Below are 12,743 nucleotides of genomic sequence, written 5' to 3'. Positions count from 1 at the left end.
GCATAAGTGCTTTGCTTTCATCCTCATAAATATAAGTCATCTTTGTGTCTTGCATATATTAAAAATAATGACCAGTCAGATCCACACATACCAAGTTTCATCTTCAGTATGAAAGTATTGGCAAAATAGTGTTTTTAATTAAATTTGATCATGTTTTGATGAGTGAATATTTAATGCATTTCAAATCGTAAATCACCTACAAGTTAAATTTAAAGACAGGACTTATCCCATCCCAGTCCAAGTCATGGTGCCTGCAACATTGAACACAGGATCTCACTAGGCCCAGTGAAGACACACAGGACCCTTCATCTAACAACTTTATATACAAAAAGGAAGCACACCTTTAACAGTAGATTAAACAACTTCCCAAAAGTTGTAAAACTAACGCAACCAAATAACAAAAGATGCTTTAATTACTAGAGTAAGCTTTGGTGTGTGGTATGAGAATCTACAGCATATTCAAAAAAGTATATAAGAAATGGTAGAGATGGATTTGTGGAAAAGAAGAAATTATATCTGACATGTGCAAAAAGGGAAACTGAAACAATCATCTTGGACCAGTTTTTTAAAGATAACATTATCCATTATTCCACACTATCGTACCAATGACCCTGAATGGAGAAGAAAACCATCAGTTATTTTAAAGAGGGCAGAGATGCTTTTTTATAAAAAATAGTACTTGGAAAATATTTCTTCCAAAGTGATCACGTGTTTTAAAATACTTTACAAGCACTACACTTACTTGCTAATTTTCAAGAAAATGTACTGAAGTGAAAAAACTGGTGCTTGAAGCTCCAGAGTAAAGTCATATATTCAAATAGCTATGTGACCTGTTAGATATAAAAATATGTGATATAATAGGAAGTGGGACAGCATGACTTGGAGGAAAGGTTATCCTGTGTCCAAAGAGGAAGCAGTTCTTCAGATTTAGCCAACTGTTGCCAGGCAAGAATGAAGTGTTCTAAGATCTTTAGTTTGTCTTAAAAATAAAAAATATGGAAATTTGAATTTTTATATAAAGTTGACTGATTTTTTAAAACCCAGTGCTGGCCATACAAAACTGCTGATGGCTGTTTGTTACCTTCAAACTGTGAGGTTTCAATTTCTCTGTAAGAGGGACATGTAGAAGTGTTTATTTACTAGGGACCATTTAACCTGAAATGCCTTTGTGATTCTTTCAAAGGGTTGTCTTTATGTAAATATGGTGGGTGGGGGGATTTGCTGTAAAATGAATTATAATTTGAAGTCTTGAGGTGTGAAATATGAATTAAAGTGAAGATCATTTTATAGCATTAAGTTATATAATTAGAATATCTTATTTTGAGACTGGAGGTTTTGAGAACATTCTTAATTGGTTTTAAGCCTCTAAGTTCTTTGTTTCTTAGTTTTTTTCTCTAAAATATTGAGCCACTAATAACATAAAAATATAAAATAAAATACCATGAAAAAATTTTGAATTTTTGACACCTTTTTGATCAAGGAGATAACTTTTTTTGTGTTAAGTATGAAAGAATTTCAATACCTTTCTTACGTTCAACATTTCCACTGGAAGATTTCCTCTTCAGTAGCTGTCCTGAAGTTGGAGAAAAACTGATCTATAACATTCTAGGAGTGATTTCGCTTCTTTTCTCTATAGCTAATGTTATTTTGTTTTATGTTTAGTGCATCTCTGACTTTTTCAAAATAAATAATAATAACTAATAATTGTGCAGCAGTTCACCCTTGGAAACTATTTTCACAAAATGTTATTACTTTAGATAATGCTAGCACCTCATAGCAATCTAGTAGGATAGACCGTCCGTGTTCCACAGCTGAGGAAAGGGAGTACATTGTGCTTGAGCAGCTTGATCAAGATTAGTGGAAGTAAATGATGATTCACGCAGTGCCAGTGGTCTGATTTCCAATCCCCAAATTTTCACTCTTAAAACAAAATTGTAAAGCTTGTTTCTTGAGTCTCTTTCTACCCCAACAATCTAGTAACGGCTCCAAATAAAATTCTGTGATACGCAAGATCATACACAACTTCATAGGACACCATAGTAAGGAAAATACCAAACTGAAAAGTGAGACCATCTAGAGTGGACTAGATCATTTTTTAAAATCCTATTAATCCCCAAAATCAAGAATGTAATTTTAGAGATTTTAGAATGTGAAATTATGAAGAAGACAGAAAGCTGAAAGGTTTTATCACCTTGAAATCAAACTAGATTCCCTTGAATCATGTGGAGCACCAAAGCTTTGCATATAGGGCACCCTGGGTTTGCTAAGTAAATTTGAGACTCCCTTTATCACATGCAGATTAGAAAAGAATTATAGTTTTGGTATGCTGATGATGGAACCAAATTAGATGGATTAAAGAGAATATGTAGTTTTAGTGCTTCACCCCCTCCCTTCCCACCCGTTTATTATTTTTAATCTAACGTTATATTTTAAGGTAAGGAATTATCGGGAATAGGCCGAGGAAATTTCCAGATCAAATGCATTAGTACAACTAATACTAGGTACTGCTTTGTTGGCCTCTCAGCTGACAAGGATGACTAGACAAGACAGCAGGGCTGCTGAGTCTGCTCAAACATTTCATCTGGTCCTTACTCCCTTGAAGAATAACAATTAGATATTGCACAGGGCAGGTTTCAGTACCAGAAGGTTTAGAGTCCCTCTTTCAGTTTGTAGTCCCACTCCATAAGCCTATATTTTTAGCAAATGAATTTGCTATTTTCTACTTGAAATTCTGAATTCTCTGCGTGTTTATTCCTAAGAGATGATGAATTCATTGCATTATGAGGCTGAGAGGACTGTAAACTGATATAATTACTTTGCTGTATTTACTCTAGTTTTGATTGTTTTCCAGAGAGAGCCTTGCTAAACACTGAATTAAAATGTTTTAATGTTAAAAAGCAGTAAGGAAAAGTTGAGAGGTACAGTAGCTCAACGGACTGTGGTAAGCATGGTGATGTGGTAAGCATGGTGATGTGGTGCCGCTCTCCCAGAGCAGGCAAGCCCTTTTTGCCTGCAGGTGTTTGCCTCAGGTCTCTGCCCTTAGGAAGTCGGAGAGAATGCACAAATGAGTGCTGAGTCCCTAGCAGCCAGAATTACCCTATGGGAACATAATAGAAGAGGAGAGCTTTAGACCTGACAAACTGTTGAATAGCATATGCGCATTAAGGGTGGGAACAGGTGTAGTGAGTGCATGCCTCAATTAATATTTCCAAGAATATTACAAAAAAGTAGATTCTAGAAGACTTAGCATTTTATTTCTAATTTCGGTGGTCTGATTTCCAATCCCAAAATTTGGAAAGTTTTGTTTATACCCTTCATTTTTCTGTGTAACTGTTTCTTTATAACTTTGAGACTATGACAGAACTTCAGGGGATATCAGAGTTGCTATTTCAGAACTAATTAAACAGCAAAGTGAAAGAAGTAACAGGACAGTAGCAGTTAGTAATTAAACCTAAGCTCTGAAATGTTAGTAATGATAATAATGGTAAAAGTTATCAAAACCACCATATAGGAAATAGAGGAAATATATATAGGAAATATAGACTTGCTGATTTATGTATATATAAATTCATCCTATGGCAATAAAATAAGAAAATATTCAGAGGTTTTATTGTAGCTCCTGCCACCTCTATTCAACACTTATGACAAATTATCTTAAAAGCAATTTTCGATTAAATTATTTTTAAAAGAAACACATTGCATTGGGAAATTTGCAACACGTGTTAAGAATTTTCTCTTAAAAATAAAATTTGATGTTTTGGAACAATTTTTACTTATCTGTAAGACCTATTTTTCTTAGTTTCCTGTTTTCTGAAGTTTTACTTTACCTATTTAATCTACTTTCAAAAAATAGTGGGTTATTGTTCTGGAGTCAAATATTTAATAATACTAAAATAATGTCTTCTCTGAGGTTTTTCTTTTCCTCTTCTGAGGAGAAATCATGTAAAAAGCTGTTTTTAAACTTCTATCATTTGGGGGTGCCAAATTAAATACTGCTTCTCATTCAGAGGAGCAGCCCAATCAAATGGGGCATGATTATTTTGTTCAGAGAACCTGCGGTTCTGCATTTTCTTCATCTCACATCAAAATTATCATGAATAGCAAGTTTGCTATTACTTATAAATTAATGTTAAAACTCAAGAAACTGGTAAAAGGCTCTTTTTGCTTCTAAAGCCAGGGCAATCTTTTGAGCACTGCTTTCTTTAGATCCCAGTAATACTAAGAACTAGTTTATGGTTAACTATGATTATGCTTTCAAATTGCTTTAAAGATTTGAAAGCACTGTTTAAAACTTCATATTTCAGAGGGTGTGAACAATTCTGTTCCTTTAAGTTTAATCAAAACTCAATCTTGCCTTCTGCAGCCCTGGTAAGGTTATTGTTATTTAGTATGCATCAATAAATAAACTTTCAATTATCTTGGTGAGCACATCCAAAACTAGCTTGAGATTTCAAAGGCAATGGTGTATCCAGTAATTGTTACAAATAAATACTTTTGATAGGATCTTCGCTTGATTTTAGATGAGACAGAAATCTTATGAAATTTAATTAGTTTTGCTAAACTATGTAGAAATACCCAGTAAAAATGGACAGTCTGTTTTATTAACTGCATATGCCCATCTTTTAAATAGTTGTAACTTAAGATCACTTTTTTGTTTTTTTGTAAATGATTAATTTACATTCTGCTTTTAATATACATGTGCATATATATTTATGTGTATGTCTATGTATACACACATGTAATAAACCTAAACCAGTTTACTTTTTGTTAAGAGGTATTTTTCTCTATCATGTTTGATCTGTGTGTTTGTCAACTAATGCCAACAATATTTAGCTCAGCTAAATGAAAGGAAGCCCCGCCCTTTAACTTGTGAGTGTGTGTTGTAAATTCCATTGCCTGTGACTTCTAAATTATTTTCTGAGCCCTTGCTTCAAAACATTCACGTTTCTTCTGTATTTAGCTCATAAAATGTCCAATTATAGGATATGTAAGTGGTTATTTTCTCCATTCATTATTTTGATAATATTTAAAGAAAAAATCCTAATAGAAATTCCCTAGAAATAATTTACAGGACTAATGAATTTATAGGTCTTTTAGACAGTTCTACATTACAGTCACATTAATATTCTCTCCTTTTTATAAGGCTTGAAGTAAATCCCATGACACTAGAAGAATTTAGATACTGATTACTCGCGATTGGTTCCTGGTGATTTGCTCTTAATAATTTCCAGTTGAATTTAATGAAAGTATGATTCCTGAAATGCTGCTTCATTAAAATTGCATCTTTTTCTCTTTAAGTGTGGTTTCAGTCATTTCCCCCATTTTGCGGTGTGTTTTCCTCCCCGTTAAAAAGCAATGATTGAGAAAGCCAAGACAATTAAGCATATCGCTTTAGTTCTTCCTAGAACTCACTGCCACAGCCTCTCTGAGCAAACTGATGCGAGCCACATGTCATCAGGATTCACAGTACTATTTTACAATTTGATGAGATTATTTTAAAATATGCAAAATTTTAAAACAAAAATATACAAAGATTTGGGGCAGGGAAAGCAAAGAAAAAAATCTGTTGCATATACAAGAGAAATAAGGTCTTTCATATTTTTACTAGATATATACACACATATACATAGATAAAGGTTGATTAAGTTATACTGTGCAGCATTCAGACTTAATTTAACTGAGTTGGTGATTTGCAAATGAATATCTACATGGATCCTTTTTTAAAATCCAAATGCAAATGAGTACAACTGCAGTAAAATATATTTGCAAATGAATCCTGTTGCTTTATTCATTTATTGTGTAATTACTGCAATCCTTCCCACCTTGTTTTCAGTATTTCTTAATCATTAAGTCGGAAGCATGACAGCAGTGCCAGCCCTGGCATGATTCTCTTTGACTAAAACCTTGTAAATTAACACAATTAGCACAGCATCATCCTGCTAATTAACTTCCAGTGTCTGGTGCAGTGGTTTTGCAAACAAGGAAGAGGGAGTCAGAAGGGAATCAACATGCCATTCTGTTACCAAACTGTGTGCTGTATTCAGTTTAGCTCAGTAAGTCAAAGCTGGCCATGTCAGAAGCCAGAGTCAGGCAATGAAGAGCTAAAGGGGTTGAGGGAGGAGAACAGAAGGTGGTAGAAGCTGTCAAAATAGACTGGAAATTCAGGAGGGAACTGATGCCACAGATGCTTCATTTAGACCAGGCCTCCTTATCTAGGAATCTCTGCCAGAGGGCACAAGACAGTTTGCAAAATTCACTTTGGGTAATACAAAAGAGATTAAGGAGGCCTAATATAGCTGTACCAGAACAGGAAATGTTCCAACCAAGCAGAAATTAGAATGGGATGATAGGATGATGGGAAATAGGAGAACAGGGTTCTAGTCCTCTTCTGCAACTAACTACATGTGAGGCCTTGAAGGGTGCTTTAGCAATCTCTTTGGGCCATGTTTTTTCTAATCTGTGAAATAAGTTCATTTCCAAGGCCTTTTTAAAAGTTTAAATTCAAATGATTCCCTGATTCAAACTGCTTAGATTGTTCTCTTAAATAGGAAAAATACTTATTTTATGGTGTGCTCAACAGTCACTTTAGTTCAGTTTGTAATCTAGCAAATGACAGAATACCTATATGAGCCCATTATCTAGCAGTGTTTTTTCAGTTTCTGCCACACACAGCTTCCTGTAGAAACGTGAAGACTTAGAAACCAGAATGTCTCCCCATTCTTAACTTCCTTTCATTCCTCTCTCTCTCTCTCCTCTCTCTGTCGCTTTCTCTCTCTTTCTCACTGTCTCAGATGCATATACACATATTTATACATATACATATCATGTAACATATGATGTTCTGTCCTCCCCTCATGGTACCATGGAGGCTACAAAGGGAGGATTATAAGAGAAAGAGGGAGAATGCTAGAAGACGGATAGACAAGTGATGCTTGTTTTTTTTTTTCAGAGACTCAACAACAGAACTGAGAGGCAGAAAGGAGCCAGTTGTAATTCATACCGAGTTGTAGGCTTTGTGCGATGAAAGCGATGGAGCGCTGCCTGGGAGATTGCTTTGCTGCACTCCACGAAGCAGATTTGAAACTGTCGTGGACCACTTTAGATGAGAGTTGGATTATGGAATGACCTGCTATGTCTGTGTCATATTGTTCTGCGCAGGGAGCATTATACTGTGCTAACTAGGTGTTCAGTACCAAATAAGAGAGGTATCCTAGATGTGATCTGTCAGCTGTGTCTCATTTTTATATTGTTAAAATATAAAACAGAAACTGTGATGTGAAGAGACAGAATAGCTAGATATTGTACATGTTAATACTATCACATGCCAGATATTTAAAATCTATGAATATTTTATTGGAAGAACCCATGATTGAATTCTCATTTGCAGAAATGTGTGTGTACATATATATGTCTGTGTATGTATGTGTAATATACAGTAAATTGATGGGCTTGGCAGAAATAGATTTGCTTATTACTTAAAAATGAAAAGCACTGGGTCTTCTACAGAGTTTTTTTTTTTTTTTTTAAATGCAGTTTACTTTCATACAGGGCTAAAATTCAGTTCATCTTAAAGAGTTTAGATTATAGAGATCTGACTGGGAATGTAGTTCAGTTGTAGAGTGCTTGCCTAGCATGCATGATGCCCTGGGTTCAATGCTCAGTCCCACAAAAGCATAATACAGAGATCATAATGGGTATTATAAGCTGTGGAGATCCTTTATAATGTAGATATCATTAATGGAAGATAATAGGTAGAAAACTTGTTTGGTGGAGGGGGGGAGCTTTAAGACTTGTGATGAATAGTTAAGTGAATTAATTGTTTCCACCCCCTTCCCCCAAATCCTTAGGCTTGAAGATGCAGTGGACGCCGGAGCATGCCCAGTGGCCAGAACAGCACTTTGACATCACCTCAACCACTCGGTCTCCTGCCCACAAAGTTGAAGCCTACAGAGGTCATTTGCAGCGCACCTATCAGTACGCCTGGGCAAATGATGACATATCTGCCCTGACTGCATCCAACCTACTAAAAAAATATGCAGAGAAGTATTCTGGCATTTTGGAAGGTCCTGTGGACCGACCCGTTCTCAGCAACTATTCAGATGCACCATCGGGACTCGTGAATGGTCGGAAAAATGAAAGTGAACCCTGGCAGTCCTCCTTGAATTCTGAGGCTGTTTATCCCATGAACTGTGTTCCGGATGTTATTACCGCCAGCAAAGCTGGAGTCAGTTCAGCCCTCCCTCCAGCAGATGTCTCTGCAAGTATAGGGAGCTCTCCTGGGGTGGCCAGCAACCTGACAGAACCTAGTTACTCAAGTAGTACCTGTGGAAGCCACACCGTACCTAGTCTTCATGCAGGGCTCCCATCTCAGGAATATGCCCCAGGATACAACGGATCGTATTTGCATTCTACTTACAGTAGCCAGCCAGCACCTGCACTTCCTTCACCTCATCCATCTCCTTTGCATAGCTCTGGGCTCCTACAGCCACCACCACCACCTCCTCCACCACCAGCCCTGGTCCCAGGCTACAATGGGACTTCTAACCTCTCCAGTTACAGCTATCCCTCTGCTAGCTATCCTCCTCAGACTGCTGTGGGTTCTGGGTACAGCCCTGGGGGTGCCCCCCCTCCTCCTTCAGCATACCTGCCTTCAGGAATCCCTGCCCCCACCCCTCTGCCCCCCACCACTGTTCCTGGTTACACCTACCAGGGTCATGGTTTGACACCTATTGCACCCTCGGCTCTGACAAACAGTTCGGCAAGTTCTCTCAAAAGGAAAGCTTTCTACATGGCAGGGCAAGGAGATATGGACTCCAGTTATGGAAATTACAGCTATGGCCAACAGAGATCTACACAGAGTCCTATGTACCGAATGCCTGACAACGGCATTTCAAACACAAATCGGGGGAATGGCTTTGACAGAAGTGCTGAAACATCATCCTTAGCATTTAAGCCAACGAAGCAACTAATGTCCTCTGAACAGCAAAGGAAATTCAGCAGCCAGTCCAGTAGGGCTCTGACCCCTCCTTCCTACAGTACTGCTAAAAATTCATTGGGATCAAGATCCAGTGAATCCTTTGGGAAGTACACATCGCCCGTAATGAGTGAGCATGGGGACGAGCACAGGCAGCTCCTCTCTCACCCAATGCAAGGCCCTGGACTCCGTGCAGCTACCTCATCCAACCACTCTGTGGACGAGCAACTGAAGAACACCGACACGCACCTCATCGACCTGGTAACCAACGAGATTATCACCCAAGGACCTCCAGTGGACTGGAGTGACATCGCTGGTCTCGACCTAGTGAAGGCTGTCATTAAAGAGGAGGTTTTGTGGCCAGTGTTGAGGTCAGATGCATTCAGTGGACTGACGGCCTTACCTCGGAGCATCCTTTTATTTGGACCTCGGGGAACAGGCAAAACATTACTGGGCAGATGCATAGCCGGTCAGCTGGGGGCCACATTTTTCAAAATTGCCGGTTCTGGACTAGTTGCCAAGTGGTTAGGAGAAGCAGAGAAAATTATCCATGCCTCTTTTCTCGTGGCCAGGTGTCGCCAGCCCTCAGTGATTTTTGTTAGTGACATTGACATGCTCCTTTCCTCTCAAGTGAGTGAGGAACACAGTCCAGTCAGTCGGATGAGAACCGAATTTCTGATGCAGCTGGACACTGTACTAACTTCGGCTGAGGACCAAATCGTAGTAATTTGTGCCACCAGTAAACCAGAAGAAATAGATGAATCTCTTCGTAGGTACTTCATGAAACGACTTTTAATCCCACTTCCTGACAGCACAGCGAGGCACCAGATAATAGTACAACTGCTCTCACAGCACAATTACTGTCTCAATGACAAGGAGTTTGCACTGCTCGTCCAGCGCACAGAAGGCTTTTCTGGACTAGACGTGGCTCATTTGTGTCAGGAAGCAGCGGTGGGCCCCCTCCACGCCATGCCAGCCACGGACCTTTCAGCCATTATGCCCAGCCAGTTGAGGCCCGTTACATATCAAGACTTTGAAAATGCTTTCTGCAAGATTCAGCCTAGCATATCTCAAAAAGAGCTTGATATGTACGTTGAATGGAACAAAATGTTTGGTTGCAGTCAGTGATAACGTCTTTTTAAAAAAATGCAATGAATGTTGGCACACACACATAAAACCTGCTACATAGGGAATAGAGCCCCTTTCCAGTAGTGTTTAAATTGCAAAGGGTACTGGGGAAGACGACAATTAAGTTGCATCTTTAGAGTCAGGGTAGATTTGGAGGAAAAGTGGATCAAATGAGAGCTTCTGATTTGAAAGCCCCAGATGACAGAAAGCATATGCGGATGCTCAGTTCGGTTCAAGCTAGACAACACTCACCAAGGAGCAAGGTGCAAGTGTGTTGATTTCAGAAGGACATGAACCTCGTGTGTTGATTCCATTCTGCTGTTCTCGAGATTTAGTTGCTGTCAAGTGCCTGGAGTGGTGCTTTATTTTTTGTTTGCCTCACAATTACATTGGTGGCATGTGCTAATATAAAGAGCTTTAACTTCAAACATTATTGGACTAAAGAGATGAACGGTTGTGTTACAAACAGAAAACCAGATTTTTGCCATTTTAAGAGCAACAGTATTCCTCAATCCTGTCTGTTCTGCAGTATTAAGCTAAGAACAGGTAAAACAGGGTAACGGTAATCTGGACCTTAATTTCTGCAGTTCATTTCTTTTAATGTTCTTGTCTGCAAAAACTCAGGAAAGTGATTGTGATTTGTACAGTACCTCAAAGGAATGTGTTGAAAGCACTATGTACTGCTGAGAGTAATAGGATAGGCTTCAATGTTACTTTATATTAAAATGTATGTTTACCTCAACAATTGGAAAATAGCAAGGAAAATTACTTTGAATGTATCCAGAAAAAATACTGAAGTGTGATACAACTGAATACTTATGATTTAAAGTAGAAATGGAAGGATTTTTTAAAAGTTCTTTTACTAATTATGGGGAATTAACCAGAGCAGAATAATTCTTTATGTCAATAACTGCAAGAGTTCTTAGTACATTGCTCCTTGATAATTAAGTGAAATGTTCTTAAAAGGTACACTGGTTAATGGAAAGCTACTTATTCAGTTTGTGTTAGTGTCTCGAACAGTCAGCCACAGACCTATTTAGGACCCTGAAAGTCACAGTACCTGAAAACGAGGACTGCCTTTTACTGCCTAGCTGGTAGTGGGGTGGTGGTGGTGGTACTTTGCAAGTTCTCCCTCAAACTGCTGGGAATGGTGTCGTTCTCTTCACTAATCTAGTTTATAGGCTTGCCGTGCTGTTTGATAGAATGCAGAGGATAGCAGCAACCCAAACCCACGAATAAGGAAAAATTTTAAAACAACCAATATATATCTCCACAAAGAGCCTCTCCATCCCTTCCCCTTTTTGACTTCACTCTTGTCAGTGCAATTCTGCTTCTCATTTTGAAATCCAGGCTCCCATGCTCCTGCGTTCATTTCTACCTCAGTTTTGTTGCATTTCTCTCGGAAAGCAAAGTAGGAAATTGGAAGTGGACACACACACACACCACAGTATAGCTTGCCAAACATGTCACTTTGTTTTCTTCCATCTCCGCATAAATCAAGTTTTCCAAAACATCAGTCTTCGTGCTTACTTCCACCTCAGTCCACCACCCACCTCCCATAACATACGTGGCATTTTTCTTATTTCCCCATTCCTCTTCTGCTTCCTGCCAACTTGTTCTTTGTATCCTTTAATGCTTTATGTGCAACTTTTCATTGAGAGCTGGCTGATGTTCACGAATGCCTCTGAACAGTCACACTGCAGGCTGTAGCTTACCAAAGCCACTGCCCGTGCATAAGCAGAACAGCCTAGCGTTTTGAATGTATTTTCCTGGTTTTTTTTTTTTTTTCTTTCTTTCTTTTTTTAGTTTAGAAATGCAGTAACAAAACTGTTGCAAAGCACTGGCATTTTATGTATTCAATAAGTGATGTACTTTTTAAAAAAATAAATAAATAAATGCAATGAGAAGCCCCAAGAAAGTTCTTTCTGTTAATTTTTTTTCTTTCAAATTTTTTTACTGAGCTCATCCATAATGTTAAATTCCCTAAAACATTTAACATAGAGAAACTACTTAGGGACTTCATGTTTCTTAAATTTTATGATGCTTGATGATTCTCCCCCCTACACTTTTTTTTTATCTTTCATGTTGGTAAAAATTAAGCAAATGAACCAGAATTTAATTCACTATGATATTCTATCAGTTGAAACTGTGCTTAAATATAAATAGTTCATATTAAAAAGCAGTGCCTTTCATTAAGGATACAAAAAATAATACTTAAACATGTCCTCTGCTTTTCACAAGTGAATAAATGCTATAGTCATAATCTGGGTCTACTGCGTATATCCCTTGTCGTAAGGAAATTCTGGTATCCACATTAACTTGTAGGTCCGTATTGATCTCACTGACAAGTTTCCTTTTGCACAGTGCTGACCTATTTTCTGTCTTTTAGACATTACATCTCATTTCCGCCAACATGTGTGTTCACTTGAAAGCATCTGGCAAGTTTTGACAAACCCAGTCTTATTTAGATGACTTTGGAAAAATCCTACATTGACCCACCTTTTTTTGTGACTAGTGAGATTTAATGCCAAATATATGACTGCACTATTGTGTTTCACACTCATTTATAAGACTGAAAATAAATTAAAGTTATACATATTGGCTTTTAGCTTTAAATGACTTAAAAAATTCACTTGACATA

General features: G+C 38.0%; 1 protein-coding gene across 3 annotated transcripts in view; it reads left to right on the top strand.

Moving 5' to 3' along the window:
• Positions 1-12,743, top strand: part of Fign (fidgetin, microtubule severing factor) — a 119,994-nt gene that overhangs the window by 105,304 nt on the left and 1,947 nt on the right. For 2 of the 3 annotated variants that reach the window (XM_047546433.1, XM_047546432.1), the window contains one exon: positions 7,848-12,743. This exon is cut by the window's right edge and continues 1,947 nt beyond it. In XM_047546433.1, coding sequence (XP_047402389.1) covers positions 7,856-10,102 — 2,247 coding nt within the window. In that variant the 5' untranslated portion in view covers positions 7,848-7,855 and the 3' untranslated portion in view covers positions 10,103-12,743. Of the gene's footprint in view, positions 1-7,085; positions 7,206-7,847 lie in introns of those variants that run through there. The other variant, XM_047546431.1, reaches the window with a different exon arrangement.

The sequence above is a fragment of the Sciurus carolinensis genome, chromosome 3 (assembly GCF_902686445.1).
Source record: "Sciurus carolinensis chromosome 3, mSciCar1.2, whole genome shotgun sequence".
NCBI classification, from domain to species: domain Eukaryota; kingdom Metazoa; phylum Chordata; class Mammalia; order Rodentia; family Sciuridae; genus Sciurus; species Sciurus carolinensis.
The sequence above is the reverse complement of the archived record's forward strand: the minus strand, read 5'-3'. Positions and strand labels throughout refer to the sequence as shown.